Source organism: Hyperolius riggenbachi, chromosome 4 (genome assembly GCF_040937935.1).
Source record: "Hyperolius riggenbachi isolate aHypRig1 chromosome 4, aHypRig1.pri, whole genome shotgun sequence".
NCBI classification, from domain to species: domain Eukaryota; kingdom Metazoa; phylum Chordata; class Amphibia; order Anura; family Hyperoliidae; genus Hyperolius; species Hyperolius riggenbachi.
In genome coordinates this window covers 340887846-340906906 of record NC_090649.1, presented here as the reverse complement: position 1 = coordinate 340906906, position 19061 = coordinate 340887846, and the positions used below count along the sequence as shown (strand labels likewise).

General features: G+C 45.6%; 1 protein-coding gene across 1 annotated transcript in view; it reads right to left on the bottom strand.

The window, feature by feature from the left end:
• The window catches only part of LOC137504805 (signal-induced proliferation-associated 1-like protein 2), a 161410-nt gene that overhangs the window by 82624 nt on the left and 59725 nt on the right, over positions 1–19061 (bottom strand). The window contains exon 3 of the mRNA XM_068233396.1: positions 10693–10881. Coding sequence (XP_068089497.1) covers positions 10693–10881 — 189 coding nt within the window. The remainder of the gene's footprint in view (positions 1–10692; positions 10882–19061) is intronic.

Here is a 19061-nt window from a genome sequence, read left to right as displayed (position 1 = left end):
CCATCTTTTACTGCGGAAGGACCATATTTGTCCCAATTTTGTTATTCCTCTGTTTTCCCATGCTATAAAGCCCGTATGTGTGATGCTGGGTGGGAAACCTGGGTGTCCCCATAGTGGCATATATTTTGTTAACTGGCATGGTTGATTATGTAATTTGCATATTTGTTTCCCTGTTGCCCATGTGTCTAGTACCATTCTGCATTGCTTTAATCTTTTGGGCAATTTTCTGTATGATGTATGCAGAATTGCCATTAGCGACCAAGGTTCTGTAAAGGCTTTCTCTAGAGTGAAGTTGGAGTAGACACTAGATTGTCTCTCCCAGTCTCTGATGTGTCGGAAGAGGCAAGCTAAGTTATAAGATCTAATATTAGGTAGTCCAAGCCCACCCCAATCCTTTGGTAGTCTCAGTTTCGCATATGCAATTCTTACTTTACGTTTTTTCCATAAAAATGTATTAAAGGCCTTTACCAATAGTTTGATGTCTTTATGTTTTAAGAGTAGCGGTATTGTCTGTAAGGGATATAGGAGTTTTCCAAAGCATACCGACCTAATTATAGCAGCTCTGCCCATAAGATTAATCGGTAGGGATTCCCATCTTTCTAGTAGATCCTTAATTCCTTTAATGAGAGGGTTATAATTAAGCTCATATAGTGTATTAGGGTCTCTGTTAAGTGTAATTCCCAAGTATTTAACTCTTTGCTTGATTTTTATCTGTGTATTTTTCATGGTTTGCGGCAGATTAGAGCAAGATGAGAGGCACAGGAGCTCACTTTTGCTTATATTAATTTTGAATCCACTGAATTTACCAAAGTGTGCGATTATATCTATTACAAGATCTAGCTCTTCTTGTGGTTTGGCCATAGATAGCAACATGTCATCTGCAAAGATGGCTTGTTTTACTACTTCCTGTCCTATGGGTATCCCAGTGATGTGTTGTTGTAAGGTACGTATCATGGGCTCTAAGGCTAGGTTAAATAGTAGGGGGGACAAGGGGCAACCTTGACGTGTTCCCTTCTTTAATTCAAATTTGGTAGACAAAAACCAAGGAATACTGATTTGCAGTGGCGTACCTAGGGCATTTGACACCCGGTGCTGGGTATTATAAGACCCCCCCCCCCCCCCCAAAAAAAAAGTAAAGGGGCAAAAAATGGGTGGCGCCATAACATGCGGCACGCTGCAAAAAATGGGCGTGGCCATGACCGGATGAGGGCGGAGCTAACTGTAATTTGACGTGAACCCGGGTGAGAGTGATATGGAGGCTGCCATATTTATTTCCTTTTAAACAATACTAGTTGCCCTGCTAATCTATTTGGCTGCAGTAGTGAACTGAATCACACCAGAAACAAGCATGCTTGTTCAGGGTCTGTGGTTGAAAGAATTAGAAGCAGAGGACCAGCACGGCAGCCAGGCAACTGGTATTGCTTAAAAGGAGATAAATATGGCAGCCTCAATATTATTCTCACCTCGGGTTCCCTTTAAAAGTGCAATGCAAAGACAGTCGACCCAAGTTTTGGTGACCCTTTCCCCAGAAAATTCACATAATTGTGCAGGTTTTCTGAAGAAAATACACGTAATGTGTGCAGATTTGCCCAGAGAATACGTTCAATCATGTCGGCAGATTTGCCCAGAAAATACATGCAATCATGTCTGCAGATTTGCCCAGAGAATACGTTCAATCATGTCGGCAGATTTGCCCAGAAAATACATGCAATCATGTCGGCAGATTTGCCCAGAAAATACATGCAATCATGTCGGCAGATTTGCCCAGAAAATACATGCAATCATGTCGGCAGATTTGCCCAGAAAATACATGCAATCATGTCGGCAGATTTGCCCAGAAAATACATGCAATCATGTAGCAGATTTGACCAGAAAATACATGCAATCGTGTGGCAGACCTGTCCACAAAACACTTCAATCGTGTAGCAGACCTGGCCAGAACATAAACGCTACCCCTGGCTTGCTAATATAAATTTTAAAAAAAAAACCATTTACTCACCTGCAGCAGAGCTCCTGTTCTGGCCTCCGTCCAGTGCGCAGCTCCCACGATCCTCTGCAGCCAGCAACTCCCAAAGTCTCCAGAGCAGGGCTTCGGACATTTTACTATAGCCCTGCTCTGCCGCTGCGGTGAACTGATACGGCATCTATTAGATGCCGAAAGTCAGTTCACGCTGGTGGGTGCTTGGAGAATTTTAAGGGGTGCTTCAGCACCCAAAGCACCCCCCCCCCCCGGTGCTGCCACTGCCCCCAGTATAGGTAGCTAGCAGTTGCCCCCTGTATAGGTAGCTAGTTGCCCCCAGTGAAGGTAGTATAGTTGCCCCAATATAGCTAGTATAGTTGCCCCCAGGATAGGCAGCATAGCTGCATTCCCCAATGTAGGTAGTGTTGCTGCCCCCAGTGTAGCTAGTATAGTGGCCCCCGTACAGCTGCCCTCCAGTATAGCTAGTATAGTTGCCCCCAGTATAGCTAGTAAATTTGCCCCCTGTACAGCTAGTATATTTGCCCCCTGTATAGCTGCCCCCAGTATAGCTAGTATAGCTGCCCCCAGTATAGCTAGTATAGCTGCTTCCAGTAAAGCTAGTTTAGTTGCCCCCAGTATAGCTAGTATAGCTGCCCCCAGTATAGCTAGTATAGCTGCCCCCAGTATAGCTAGTATAGCTGCCCCCAGTATAGCTAGTATAGCTGCCCCCCAGTATAGCTAGTATAGTTGCCCCAGTATAGCTAGTATAGCTGCCCCCCAGTATAGCTAGTATAGTTGCCCCCAGTATAGCTAGTATAGTTGCCCCCTGTATAGCTAGTATATTTGCCCCCTGTATAGCTGCCCCCAGTATAGCTAGTATAGCTGCCCCCAGTATAGCTAGTATATCTGCCCCCAGTATAGCTGCCCCCAGTATAGCTAGTATAGCTGCCCCCAGTATAGCTAGTATAGCTGCCCCCAGTATAGCTAGTATAGCTGCCCCCAGTATAGCTAGTATAGCTGCCCCAGTATAGCTAGTATAGTTGCCCCCAGTATAGCTGCCCCCAGTATAGCTAGTATAGCTGCCCCCCAGTATAGCTGCGCCCAGTATAGCTAGTATAGCTGCCCCCAGTATAGCTGCGCCCAGTATAGCTAGTATAGCTGCCCCCAGTATAGCTGCCCCCAGTATAGCTACTATAGCTGCCCCCCAGTATAGCTGCCCCCAGTATAGCTGCCCCCAGTATAGCTAGTATAGCTGCCCCCAGTATAGCTAGTATAGCTGCCCCCAGTATAGCTGCCCCCAATATAGCTAGTATAGTTGCCCCCAGTATAGCTGCCCCCAGTATAGCTAGTATAGCTGCCCCCAGTATAGCTGCCCCCAGTATAGCTAGTATAGCTGCCCCCAGTATAGCTAGTATAGCTAAGCTGCCCCCAGTATAGCTAGTTTAGTTGCCCCCAGTATAGCTAGTATAGCTGCCCCCAGTATAGCTAGTATAGCTGCCCCCCAGTATAGCTGCCCCCAGTATAGCTAGTTTAGTTGCCCCCAGTATAGCTAGTATAGCTGCCCCCAGTATAGCTAGTATAGCTGCCCCCCAGTATAGCTGCCCCCAGTATAGCTAGTTTAGTTGCCCCCAGTATAGCCAGTACAGTTGCCCCCAGAATAGCTAGTATAATTGCCCCCAGAATAGCTAGTTTAGTTGCCCCCAGTGTGAGGAAATCCTGGAAGGAGGGGTGGCGGGGAGGGGGGCCGGACCCCCCACCTCCCTCACCTGGGTCCCCTCCTTCTGGCGCTTCCCCCTCCTAATTAGCAGCAGCGGGCAGGAGCGGCGAAGAAGACTTACTCACCTGCTCCTGGCGATGGCGCATAGCGTCATCCTCACGCGACGCTGGTCTCTGACTTCTCTGTCACTCACTGTGCTTCCGCCAATCAGGAAGCACAGTGAGCGGTGGAGAAGGCGGAGACCAGCGTCACGTGACGATGACGCTATTTGCCATCGCCTGGAACGCAGGAAGGAGGTGAGTAAGTCCTCTTGCCCGCTGCTGCCCGTGCCCGCTGCTACTAATTAGGAGGGGGAAGCGCCAAAAGGAGGGGACCCAGGTGAGGGAGGTGGGGGGTCCGGCCCCCCTCCCCGCCGCTTTCCCCGCCACCCCTCCTTTCCATGCTGCTTCCCCCTCCTGTCCTGCACATTGCACAGGCCTCTGTGGGAGGCCTGATGACACCCCCTGGGGCGCCCGACACCCGGTGCGGGGCGCCCCCTGCCGCCCTATGGTAGGGACGCTACTGCTGATTTGTGCAGATGGTCCGTCATGAATGGCCCGTATAAGATTACAGAAGGATCCCCGAAAGTTCATCTGATGAAGGGCTGCTGTCAGCCAATCCCATCTTACATTGTCAAATGCTTTTTCTGCATCTAATAGCAATATCGCATATTGCTTGCTAGTCAATGGATAAGATTAAAGGGGCCCATACACTGAGCCGATTTTCTGGCCGACCGATCGATCCAGATCGATTGATCGATTGATCGATTGAAAATCGGTTGGCCAATCGACCGATCGATGGCCGATTTCGATCGATTTCGATGGTTTTCTGTCGAACTGGCAGGATGGAAAATTTAGGTCGATCTGATGAGATTGCTTATCATTTTGCATTGGCCTTAACCTTCTTGGCGGTAACCCCGTGTGTGACACGGGGTAAGCCGCCGGAGGGTGCCGCTCAGGCCCTGCTGGGCCGATTTTCATAATTTTTTTTTTGCTGGACGCAGCTAGCACTTTGCTAGCTGCGCCAGCACTCTGATCGCCGCCGGCCCCCGCCCGATCGCCGCTATCTGCTGCGGCGCGCGGCCCCCCCCAGACCCCAGCGCTGCCTGGCCAATCAGTGCCAGGCAGCGCCGAGGGGTGGCCCGGGACTCCCAATGACGTCCCGACGTCAGTGACGTCGGTGACGTCATCCCGCCCCGTCGCCATGGCGACGGGGGAAGCCCTCCAGGAAATCCCGTTCTATGAACGGGATTTCCTGATCGGAGATCGCCGAAGGCGATCGAAGCGGGCGGGGGGATGCCGCTCAGCAGCGGCTATCATGTAGCGAGCCCTCGGCTCGCTACATGATAAAAAAAAAAAAAAATTTAAAAAAACTGCTGCGCTCCCTCCTGGCGGTATTTTTCATACCGCCAAGGAGGTTAATGGAAATCTGATGGCAAAAAAATACCATCAGATCGAATTTCAATAGATTTCAAACTGAAATCTATTGGAATTCTATCCTGGTAAAAAAATGTTCTAAAAACGCATCAGATAGATCATCAGATGCATTTCTTATCTATCTGCTGCCAATCTGACGAGTGTATGGGCACCTTTAGAGTGATCCATTACTGTAATTACCTTACGCAGGTTCATGGCAGCCGATCTATTTTTAATGAAACCAGCCTGTGTGGGGCTTATTAGTTTATGCATAAGATCCGCCAGCCTATCGGCCATAATCTTTGTCAATATTTTGATATCTTGATTGATTAGGGATATAGGCCGATATGCTGCCGGATCAGTAAGGTCTTTTCCGGGTTTTGGTATTAGTTTTATATGGGCCATTTTATCCGATCTAGGCATGTTTCCATCTAATAGTATAGTATTAAACATTTTCTGCAATGGAAGAGTTATCTCCTCTCGAAGTATTTTAAAGAATTCTGCTGATAGACCATCGGGTCCTGGAGTTTTGTGGTTAGCTAAATTTTTAATAACCTCGACTATTTCTGTCTGAGATACTTCTTTAAGGTAAGCAGGTCTTCTTCAGAGAGACTTGGTAATTTTAGGTCTTTTAAAAGTGGTTTAATGTTAGTACTGTTAGGTGGGTTATGATCATCATATAGTTCAGCATAAAATTGTTGAAAGCAACCTAATATGCTTTTAGGATCTGTTATTTGTTTACCGTTTGTCTTTCAGACTTGTGACTGTAGTGGATTGTCTAGGCCCTTTAATTAGATTACTCAGTAGTTTACCCATTTTGTTCCCGAACCTCCTATATCTGATTTTACTATAATCACCAGCTATGGTTTCTTTATTTTTAAGCCATGTGTCTACTTCTATTTTTTTTTAACCCATTGAAGCTTTGTTTCAGGATTGGGGTGGGCTTGGAAATGAACCAAGGCAGCTCTAACACTTTTGACCGCCTCTAAGTACTTAATATTTGCTTCTTTCTTTTTATGGGCCATGTATGCAATGATTCTTCCCTTTAAAGAGAATCTGTACTCTAATATTCTTACACTAAAAAGCATACCATTCTATTCCTTATTTTCTCCTGTGCCCCTCTGTGCTGTTTCTGCCACTCTCTGCTGCAATCCTGGCTTGTAATTAACAGTTTTAGGCAATGTTTACAAACAAACTAACCAGCTTCTAATAGGCTCAGCTAAGCATAGTGTATGAGTCATTCATAGTATGCAGGGGGCCTGCAGAGGGTGTGTATCGCTTCTACCAATCACAAGCAGCCCTGCACATTCCACACAATCAAGCTTTAGCCCGACAAACAGGACAGAGGAAAGATACATTGATTTATTACAGAGACAGTGCAGTTAGGAAAGACTGCAGTAAGCCCCAGCACATTAGAACAGGCATAGGAACTCATAGGATAGAAGAACTAAGGCTGAAAAAATTGTTACAGAGTCTCTTTAAGACAGGTTTAGCAGTCTCCCAAAAAAGTTTAGGTTCTGTTCTGTGTTCTTTATTGTCTTCCTGGTACTCAAACCACCATTGCTTAAGGAGGGCTGCAAACTGCTCATCATGATATAATTGGGTGGGGAATCTCCATAAGATGTCTGAGCCTTTGGGTGTTATTTCTTTGAGGTTAAGGAGAATTGGGGAGTGGTCCGATATTACCATATCACCTATTTCTGAGTTTATTACCTGTGATATTATTATGTCTGATATCAAAAAGAAATCAATTCTTGTCCAAATATCATGTGGGGGGGAATAAAATGTGAAGCCTCTATCATACGGGTGCATTAGTCTCCAGATATCCACAAGCTTTGTGTCTTGCAGAAAGTTTGCAAGCTGGTCAGACTTCTTTTGATATATATGTGGGATCTTTTTTTTTAATGTTAGATCTATCTTCTTTAGTGTTAACTACTGCATTGTAGTCTCCCCCTAATATCCATTTTAGTGATATATCCTGTAAGAGCAGTTTGCCGACCTCCCGCAAACCACTTGCCTTTCAACATCACGGTACAGTGTGGTTATCGCCTTTTTTGAGAAATAATTGCGGCCTGGTATCTTCCATTGCGGTGTCCCAATCGCCACAAATTTTCGGAAGGCCGCAGAGTCCACCAGCTTGTATGCTAACAGCTGGCGGGCTAACAGTTCTGCCAAGCCAGCTGTCAGACGCCGGGCAAGGAGGGGACTGGCAGACATTGGCTTCTTCCGCTCAAAGATTTCCTTAATGGATACCTGGCTGCTGTGGGCAGAAGAGCAGAAACCGCTCAAGGTGAGAGGCGGAGTGGAGGAGGGTGGCTGTGAAGTTGCAAGGGCAGCAGAGGATAAAGTAGCTGAAGATGCTGCACCTGGAGGAGGAAGAGGAGGTGGAGGGTTTCTTTGCGTTTGCATGCTGCTTTTCCTCATGAGCTCATCCCATTGGTGTTTGTGCCTATTGATCAAGTGCCTTTGTAAGGCTGATGTCCCTAGGTGGGTGTTGCTTTTTCCACAACTCAGTTTTTTGTGGCAGAGAGTACAGATGGCATTGCTGTAATCTGAGGCACAAAAATATTGCCATACTGGTGATCTCTGGGATGACGGCATTTGGGTGGTGGCGGTAGCAGCTGACGTTGAAGGGTGTGGTGGCTGGCTGTCCCTAGGTGGCTGCCAATAAAGCTCTTTTGGATTTGGATTTGGAGAGAGAAAGAGGAAAGAGGGGGGGAGAGAGAGAGAGGAATGAGGGGAGAGGAAAGAGAGATGAAAGAGGGGTGAGAGAGAGAGAGGAAAGAGAGAGAGAGAGGAAAGAGAGAGAGAAGAAAGAGAAAGGAGAGAGAGAGAAAGAGAGAGAGAGAGAGAGAGAGAGAGAGAGAGAGAGAGAGAGAAAGACAAAGAGAAGAGAGGGGTAGACAGAGAGAAAAGAGAAAGGGGGGGGGGCAGAGAGAAAAGAGAGAGGGGGACGACGAGAGAAGAGAGAGGGGGACGACAGAGGGAAGAGAGAGAGTGGGGGACAGAGAGAAAAGAGGGGGGGGGGGCAGAGAGAAAAGAGAGAGAGGGGACAGAGAGAAGAGAGGGGGGGGCAGAGAGAAGAGAGAGGGCGGCAGAGAGAAGAGAGAGAGAGAGAGACAGAGAGAAGAGAGAGAGGGGGGCAGAGAGAAGAGAGAGAGGGGGGATAGAGAGAAGAGAGAGGGGGAACAGAGAGGAGAGAGAGAGAGAGGGACAGAGAGAAGAGAGAGAAAGGGGGGGCAGAGAGAAGAGAGAGAGAGGGGGGGGGGCAGAGAGAAGAGAGAGGGGGGACAGAGAGAAGAGAGAGAGAGGAAGACAGAGGAGAGAGAGAGGGGGACAGAGGAGAGAGAGAGGGGGACAGAGAGGAAAAAGAGAGAGGGAGAGGGAGAGAAACGGGGTGGCAGAGAGGAGAGAGAGAGAGAGGGGGAGGAGAGAGAGGGGGGGAGAGAGGGGGGGGCAGAGAGGAGAGAGAGGGGGGGGGGCAGAGAGAGAGGGGAAAGAGAGGAGAGGGAGAGAGAGAGAGAGGGACAGAGGAGAGAGAGGAGGACAGAGAGGAGAGAGAGAGAGAGGGGGCACCTGTGGCTGGCCTCACTCTTCCCCAACCCCCCACCACTTGCAGTTGCTGGCTGGCTGTCAATTACTTACTGTATGTGAAGTTTCTGCTTCTGGCATCTGACTTGCAGGCTAAAGCACCTTGTCCCAGGGTGGTGAGGCGGCCTGTGGCTGTGCTGGCCGGGCTGGGGCCGAATCTGGTGGTGGCAGGCCAGAGAGAGAGACTGTGGCTGTCGGCGGTGGGGTCAATGGTGGAAACCGGCCGGATCTGGTGGGTGGCAGCAGGACGCCAGGGTGGCGCCATGTGCAGGTGTTCCGTAGGCCAAATGGCGCATATGCGTGCAGGGGCGGAGCTACCATGCTCTCTCCAGCCCCCTTCCTTTACACTGGCATCCCACGCCCCCTGCCAGGTGCTGCTCCACTTGTGATTGTGCAGGGGGCAGCGGACAGACAGCCGCAAAGCATGTCGGAAGCCCTGATGGCGCGAGAGCACGCAAGAGCACCACCCACAACATGGCGGCCGCCGTATGGAGCGAACGGCGACCGTGTTTAACATTATATTCGGGCACCCATGTAGGGCACTCCACTATACGATATCAGGGGCACCCTCAGCCATATCAGGGGCACAGGCCACCGACAAATAGCGCCAATGACTGGCACGTAGCTATGGTAATGTGTAGGGTAACATATGTTACCATAGCAATGCATGCTTACCCTAGTAATGTGTGTGGTGATAGAAGTGTAATGGGTGGCATTAGTAACATTGATCTGTCTGAAGTCCTATAGAGAAAAGGCTCTAAAGTGAGCAAAATGCTGGAGCTGGCTGGGAGACCAGAGTGACTTGGTGCCTCAGTAATAAGTGGGCCTGGGTAGCCTTTGTGCCCTTTACTCCTGATATAGAATTAGGTAGCCTTTAATTCCCCATTAAATGTTTGTGTGTGTCCACCAGCCCCCGCCCCTGCCACCCTTTAAACATGTTATACCTGATGGGAAGGGTATCCAAATTCTTTCCTCCCTCCATTCCCTAGGGGCCCCCTCCTGTGTTCCCCCAGCATTGGTACTCAGTAGAGTGGTGCTTGATATAAAACATCGTACTTCTTCAATCATTGTGCCTCTTGTTTGTCTTCCACAGCAGCTACCCACTCTCTTCATGTCTCAATCGCCTGCTTGTCGCATGTAATCACATAATAGTGCAGGAGTGCCACGACATAGACAGTGGACCAATGCAGTGGAGACAGAATAGGAGACATGGCACTGGAGGTTGTGATGCTCTACCTAAAGCACCACTGCTGCCCTTACTCTGCTGATACTGAGGACCAGGAGTGGACTGAGCCAGAGTAGGTGGGATTTTCCACCATGGGCCACCACCTCCTACTCTTGCAATAAAGGCCAGGGCTGTTGGTGAGTTTTATTAGCTTTTATTTTGAGGGGGATCGGATCACTTGTGGATTGGGGGTCGCCAGCTGCCGTACACATGCCTGATTGTCGGCTGAGGTGATAGTTATCGGCAGACTTAAATAACCAGGGGCTGGATAGTGTACTGGTTAAGAGCTCTGCCTCTGACACAGGAGACCAGAGTTTGAATCTCAACTCTTCCTGTTCAGTAGGCCAGCACCTATTCAGTGAGGAGATCTTGGGCAAGACTCCCTAACACTGCTACTGCCTATAAAGCATACCCTAGTGGCTGCAGCTCTGGCGCTTTGAGTCCGCCAGGAGAAAAGCACAATATAAATGTTCTGTGTCTTGTCTTGACTTGTGCTATTGAAGACAGATAAGATGTACACCCAGAAGTATGCAAACGTTTTTATGACTGCATCTTTGTATTTGAAAAAATGGGGGGGTTTTGACTGTCATTGTAGTCAACAATTGTAGTCAACATTAGGTGTGTTGGCTGATGTGTCTTTGGAGGAGTCTGTAGTTCAGTTCATACATTGTTAATTGTTACAATTATTTTATTCACATGCAAACTCTTATGCCACAGTAGGTTATTTTAACTAACTAGTACATACCTCTTGTTCATCTAGCTTCAGCAATTGATCTGGAACTTTTGGTGAGCTCAGAGCGTGCCGAAGGCACTGAAGATTAAGCTCTGGTATTATATATTCAAGGATTTCTTTGTGAGGAAGACCCCGCGGTGAACCATGTCTTGCTGTTGAAGGCACTGAATCTTCTAAGACTGCTCCTCTCAGAGTTGTAAGCTGTAAAAACATTTTTAAAAGACAAAACAATAGTGATAAAATATTAACTTAATTTTGATGTTTCCAACTCAGAAGCATAAATCAGTATGCCCAAACTAACACCTTAAATTATGATCCCTCTGTGTAGACCGCTAAATCAAAGGTACTTTTGAAAGGATGTTGTTGTCCCACAAACTAATAAAGGGTGTACTATTCAAATATCAATCCAGATAACTGAATATTTATTAAAAATCCCAAGAAAAAAAGGCCTCTAAAGATACTGGCCAACAGGTTGAACTCCCTGGTACCAAAGGTTATTATAATTCTGATCAAACAGGGTTCATCATGGGAAGAAAAACTACAGACAATGTCAGAAGGATGGTTAGACTTGTGGAAGTTATGAGACAGGCTCGAGGGCCTTCTCTGCTCCAATCGTTGGATGCAAAGAAGGCCTTCAATAGAGTCAACTGGTCTGGCATTACCTGTGTTTGGTCCTGCAGAAGTTTGGGATCAGAGGTGAATTCCTTAATGGCATCCGCAGTCTCTATATGAATACAGTGTCTGTCTGCAATATGGGCCTTATCTCGAGCGCATTCCCGATTGGAAATGGAACTAGGCAGGGGTTCCCTCTCTCTTTACTTCTCTTTGATTTATGCATTGAGCCCTTGGCTCTTATGGTCAGGGCCTCCAACAATGTTTCGGGTGTGAGGGTTGGAGGGGAGTATTTTAAGGCAGCTATGTTTGCAGACGATACGGTCTTTACCACCTCTAGCCCTCACACCTCATGATTGCCCTCCTTGTTCCTTCTGATTGAGGAGTTTTGCTCAATGTTGGGCTTTAACATTAACAAAACCAAGTCGGAGGCCATGGCTTTTGGGCTTTGGCTTCCACTTTTAAATTTAAAATCCAGACCAAGGGCCTGAAATATTTAGAGGTGATTCTCACTTCCTTCATTAAACAACTCTACGCAGCTAATTATATACCTATTTTGACCGAACTGCATAGCCTCCATAGGGAATGAGATTCCTATAACATCTCTTTAACAGGCAGGATAAATATATAGAGAGTTATTGCACAAAATTGGCCATATACACCTAGTACCTCTCGGTTGTATAAGTGATTCTTTATTAAACATATAGAACTGCCGGTATACACCTTTTACGACCAAACTACAGACAGTATTAAAAACCTATTTCTGCGCAGAAATTAGAACAATAAAACCAAGGAGCCATCCCACATTTCCCCTAGATCAATACTCTAGGCTTGTGTGCACGGAGTCTGTCTTAGACTCTTCTGCTCCATGCGCACAAGCCCAGTCCACCCACAACTCACACACCACCCTGCACCATGCATACAGCAGCTGCCTCCCCCTATTGGGGATAAGTCCTGTGTTAGAGAGCAAAGTGCAGCAAGCAAGCGTTAGTCGGGATAGAAGGGTGCAAGCCACAATGTTGTTAAGTGGGGCAAGTTCTCCCATAGATCATCTTATGCATACTTTAATCTTTTTTAATACTTGCAGTGTCCCAAGGCTTAAGATAGCTCAGCTTCACCACTCCACTCCACTCCTCTCCAGTTTTCCACGAGCCCATCCGCTGCTGCAATGGATCATCAGGCTTATGTCACTCTCTGGTCCACTCCACTCCAACTGTTAACATCTATACTTTGCACGGAGGGGTGAGGTGCAGGCCAATCCCATCTACAGGTCTAGGGAGGTCAGCTGGACATATCTCGCACTACAGTCAGGCTTTAGCATGCAATAGTCTCTATGCACTGCCTGCGAGCTGACTAACCATGTCAGCTTTGGATACTGCAAGATCATGTACGTATGGTAGGCATAGAGGGCGCCTCTGCTTTGCCTGGCATTGCCAAGGTACGGCTAGCGGGCGCTATCTGGCTGTGATGTTGTGGGCAGCGGGGAACGCTGAGTACGTGTGATGTGGCGATAGGCTCCTCCCACCGACGTTTCGCGTCACATGGCGCTTCCTCAGGGCATGGCTACAGGGCACAGTGTTCGCCTCGTTATAGCAGAAGTGAGTCCCTTCCTAGTATGACTCACACCTCCATAGTGATGTCATCTCTTGTTCAACTTTATTGATTCAGACAGCTCTTGCCAAGTTCATGAAAGAAAGCAGTTGTTTTATTCCACTACTTTCTGTGTTCCTCACTCATTAATACTTTTACGTCTAACACCATGTAATTGATCCTTCGTTCAATAGCAGTTACATTAATCACAAAATAACATTTTATATTATAATTGCCATTTTGCGTTTTGCTCTGCTGCCATCTAATGGATGATTTTAATAATAGCGTTGCATTTTCATTTCTTCCTTTCTCATCCCTAATCCACTCATACTTCCATTTGTACTCCCTGCTTCTACCCATTTCCCCATTAATCCATCAATCTATGACATGAGGATTTTAGATTAACTATTTTGTTTATTATTTTGGGCATTCTTTAATATCTAAGCGGGAGGTGTCCGTTTTTAGTGTTTTAGGGAATTGAATGCTTCACATATTTTTTCTCCTCTTTATTACATCCACTATCTGCCTCTTATCAGGTGTTTTACTTATATGCTATCTGTCGCAAGAAGGGGGTTAAATTTAAATCGGAATTAAAGCCATAAGGCTCGACCGTATTTAGCCTATAAATCCACATCGACTGTTTACCCAAAAGTACATCATCAAAAAAGGATAAATGCCCTGAAGATGAATCCTAAGATCTCATACCTTTTTTGAGCCCTTCCCATAAGAGTCTTTCTTTCTGACATGAAAAAACTTAAATCACACTTCATGAGGTTCCTTTGTGCGGGGAACCAGAATTAGCTACCATTACCTAGCTATGGACAAAACTAGGGGCAGATAAACTAGGCTCCTACATTTTATGCTTCCCGTCTGGTGCAGTTAGCCCAGTGGTCCTCAGTGCGCAGCTCTGCGGCTCAACACGATGGGCTGATCAAGAGGTGGCTCTTGTAGTCCCATTTCCCCAGCCTTCACTGCTCTGGACCAAGCGTCCACAGCTGAACATGTCACAACGCCTAACAGTAATTTTGGAATCGCTCCTTAGGGGAATTCCTCCTTTTGAATACAGATTTCCCCACTGGACTTGAGCTTTCCTCATGGATGAATTGGCTCTCTTTGGGTCCAATTAAACTCAGAGATATCGCTCCTGATGGTGTTACGCTACCCTGGCCTGCTTTACAGGCTAAATATGGCCTTCACTCTCATTATTTTTTTTAGGTACCTACGGGTCAGGTACTTTGTCCAGAGTTGTGTGCGGGAGGGACTTGAGCAATCTCCACCACCTATTAAAAATGAAATTCATTATTACAGGCATATACCGCAGCTGGTCTCATTGTCTTATTATGAGATATGGTACCAATGCCTGGAAGAATTTTCTCCCGCAATGCTGAAGTGGCAAGATAGGCTCCAGAAAATGTGGTCATTTAAGGAATAGGAATCTATCTTTTTGGTTCTAGCTAAATCCTCCAGAAACAGCCTGATTAAAGAAAGAGGGTACAAGATACTTTATGATTCATATTGATTTATACTGCCTTCGGAACTCTGATTCAAAGGCTGTGGGGTCCCATCGGATCAGGCTCACTGTTGGTGGGAATGTCCTGTGGTGCAGGGTTTCTGGGTGGTATGCTTTCACCTAGCATCTTCTGTGCTAGGAATAGACGTATCTCCCAATCCATGGGTCGCACTATTTAATAAAGCTGATCCTCTTCTCCCTAAACTAAGTAAGAAATTATTAATTTACTTTTGCAATGCCTCTAAAGCTTTTATAGCCAAGGAGTAGAAGACCTCTGATATGCCTGCCCCAATTTTGAGGCATACGATTCATGAATATTACTGGATCGATAGATTAACTCCTCCCTAGAAGAGAAGGAAGATCAATATGAAGCCATATGGGTGCCTTGGATCACTCACATAGGTTCTTTGACTTTTACCTTGTGTTCTGTCTCACTGTAACATCTACTGACAGCTTATAGGCTGATTTGGATCGGTATTATGCTGCATTTATTATCTGTTCAATAAAAATTTATTGTTGAGAAAAAGAAAACAAAATGCATCATGTAGTGCATACACTTTTTTAAATCTTTCCTATAAAAGCAATCTTATATTCAAGAAAGGCATTAAAACAGTACAATGTTTAAAGGGAAGGTCCAAGCAATGTAAAAATAAAAAATCCACTTACTTGGGGCTTCTTCCAGCTCCCGGCATCCGTCCTGTCCCCTCACCGCAGCTCCAGTGGCTCCCGGTCCCCTCTGGTGGAGAAGCTGACCTCGCCAGGTTGGCCTCTGGGTCGGCTTTTTCTGCGCTCCAGTGTGCAGCTCACTGGTTGCGCTGACGTCATCCGGACTGTACTGCGCAGTGCAGTCCCAATGAAGTCAGTGCAGCGCTGAGAGCCGCTCGTGCATGCGCAGTTGGGATCTTGCCCTGGAGGGGACCCCGGACCACCAGCATGGAGTGGAGCTGCGGCGAGGGCACAGAATGCCTAGCAGGGCTAAAGGAAGCCCCAGGTAAGTGGATTTTTTTTTTATTTTTATAGTGCTTGGATGTATCCTTTAAGGCGGTATCCAAAATCTGATGATTCGTTTAGTCACAGCAGACTCTTTCAGGAGCTTGGTACAGCATTGGCACCACTGGAAGCTCTAGAATAAGGACTTAAAGCAGACATAGTCACATGAGCTTAGCAATCACCCCAGCGCCCCCTGTCATTGCAAGGGGTCCCCAGAGGCTTTGGGGGCCCCTCTTACTCCCTCTCCCCAACCACAAGTTCAGCCAATTAATAAAAAAACTCCCGTTCTTTTTTTTTCCTGCTTCTAGACGCTGCTTCACAGCAGAACACTCTCTGCAGCCATTTGCCAGCTCCCAATCATGTGACCCTCAAGGGTTTCCTGGAACCAAGGGGGCCCCATGCCATCATTTTTGCAGGGGGGGCCCTATTAAGTCTAGTTACACCCTTGCATAGTTGCAAGCAATATTTGATATAAATGTAAAGAGATAAAAAGGATCTTATACTTAAGACACAAATCAATGGGGCTTTATCTGTGTTAGTAGAAATTATGTTTGCATATTCCATAAGCATATGCTTGTCATAGTTAAAGCAAACCTGAACAGAAAATAAACTTATGAGGTCTTTAGCAGTGTGTGTAGTATCAGTACAATAGAACTACCATGCTGCTACAAACTCCTATCTTCAATTTAAGGGGTTAAATATGATCTTTGAAATTTGCAGGAGGACCCTCTTCAATCCCAGAGGAATGTCATTACCTTCCTTCCTGCAATCAAACTAAATGTAAGATACTCTCACACTGAGAGTCAACTCTCTGTATACCACATATACCGTACATCAGGGATAGCAACCTACAATCCCTATGTACCACAAACTAATAAACCATCTCACGTACCTTAGGTATGACTATTTCCATTCCAAACACATCCATAAGCCATTCATGAGCCAATTTCATTGGCTCCTGACCCTGTGACCACTATGAGCAAATGTGATTGGCTCACAGTTATTACAGGGTCATTGAAATATACACCCTGGCAGGGATAACAGGTTGCAAACACTGCATAGATTTCAATTAGCTACGTCCAGAAGTGGTTAAAACAAGAATATAGTCCTCTAAAGGCCAAGCCTCAAATCAAGAAAGCTAATATCATCCCAAGGACTCAGCTCCTGAAACATAAGCAAAACCAGGAGGAGGGCCATGTCTCACTGGTTGTCACCTACAAACAGTAATGCTCAGAACGGACCAGTTACAACTTCAAGTTGTTTCAATTACGACTTCATGCTCTTTTAATTTGACCGTAATCAAAATTACGGATTGAATCACAGTTTCAATTCGAATCCAATAACGAGTCGGAATTCTGCATTGTGTCTGTAATTACGAGTCGTAACACCCTTTGTTTTATACGTGCATACATGCTATAAATAAAATACATGTATGTTAAAAATGTGTGATTGTCTATAATTAAATATATGTGTATATATTTATATTTTATAATACAACGGTCCATCTGAGTGTACAGTGGAGGTCAGGTGATTCAGGTTAGTCTCTCCCTTTTCATAATCGCCTGAGATAAAATGACTCTAGTAGAGCTTTCACAGTCACGTTGCACATTTAAAAGAAGAAGAGGTAGCTGCTTTAGATTTCTTGCATTGTAATGCACACGCTTGTTAATTAACGATATTTTACCTATTAAAAAAAATTATAAAAATTAATTATATATGTGTGAGTTAAAACATGTATGTTAAAAAAATATACAGTAAAAACTAATTATATATGTGTGGCAGTCTATAATAAAAAAAATTATACATATATATAGGGGTCATCGGGGCTGGGTGCTGGATGTTAGGTATGTTTCCCCACTATTTGAGAACCTGTAAGAACCATATGTGTGCCTGGAATGGAGTCCGGGTATTGTTTGGCAGCAAGCCAGTTGTTTAGTTCCAGGGCCGGACTCCTGGAATGGGAGGGAAGGAAGGGCGGGTCTTCCCATTCCGCCAAGGTACACACCTGGTTTTCTGTGGAGCTGAACAATTTGCATACAAGTAGCTGTTCACATGCAGTCTGGGTGGAGATGATGTGGAGGAGCATGTGTGCTGCTTAGCTCCTGACAAGTGTGTTTGGAGACATTGCTGAAAGCCAACCATACTTTGCATTGATGTTTGTATGGCTTTGGCCTAAGGAAAGGAACTGTATTTGTATAAGCTGGACTTTTACTACTTCTACGGACTACAAAGCTGAGGTAAGCTTCTATTTACTTTCCAAGTTATGCTGAAGCAAAGCTGTTTATGTTACTGCTGCAAATAAACAGACTTTTGTTTTATACTGTGTACTGCGTGCTGGCTGCGACCCCTCTAAACGTCACAAGATACAGTATATATATATATATATATATATATATATATATATATATATATTTATATATACACATATATATATATATATATATATATACATATATATATATATATATATATATATAGATATATATAGATATAGATATAGATATTACCGTAAAAACTAATTATATATATGTGGTTGTCCATATTAAAGAAAATAAAATTATATTTATACATATATATATATATATAGAGAGAGAGAGAGAGAGAGAGAGAGAGAGAGAGAGAGAGAGTATATATATTTTGTCATATTACTGCCACAAACATGAATCAATTTTATTGGAATTCCACGTGAAAGACCAATACAAAGTGGTGTACACGTGGGAAGTGGAACGAAAATCATACATTATTCCAAACATTTTTTTACAAACCAATAACTGCAAAGTGGGGTGTGCGTAATTATTCAGCCCCCTTCGGTCTGAGTGCAGTCAGTTGCCCATAGACATTGCCTGATGAGTGCTAATGACTAAATAGAGTGCGCCTGTGTGCAATCTAATGTCAGTAGAAATACAGCTGCTCTGTGACGGCCTCAGAGGTTGTCTAAGAGAATATTGGGAGCAACAACACCGTGAAGTCCAAAGAACACACAAGACAGGTCAGGGATCAAGTTATTGAGAAATTTAAAGCAGGCTTAGGCTACAAAAAGATTTCCAAAGCCTTGAACATCCCACGGAGCACAGTTCAAGCGATCATTCAGAAATGAAAGGAGTATGGCACAACTGTAAACCTACACAACTGTAAACCTACCAAGACAAGGCCATCCACCTAAACTCACAGGCCGAACAAGGAGAGCGCTGATCATAAATGCAGTCAAGAGGCCCATGGTGACTCTGGACGAGCTGCAGAGATCCACAGCTCAGGTGGGGTAATCGGTCCATAGGACAACTATTAGTCATGCACTGCACAAAGTTGGCCTTTATGGAAGAGTGGCGAGAAGAAAGCCATTGTTAACAGAAAAGCATAAGAAGTCCCATTTGCAGTTTGCCACAAGCCATGTGGGGGACACAGCAAACATGTGGAAGAAGGTGCTCTGGTCAGATGAGACCAAAATGGAACTTTTTGGCCAAAATGCAAAACGCTATGTGTGGCGGAAAACTAACACTGCACATCACTCAGAACGCACCATCTCCACTGTCAAATATGGTGGTGGCAGCATCATGCTCTCTGCATCTCTTCAGCAGGGACAGGGAAGCTGGTCAGAGTTGATAGGAAGATGGATGGAGCCAAATACAGGGCAATCTTGGAAGAAAACCTCTTGGAGACTGGGGCGGAGGTTCACCTTCCA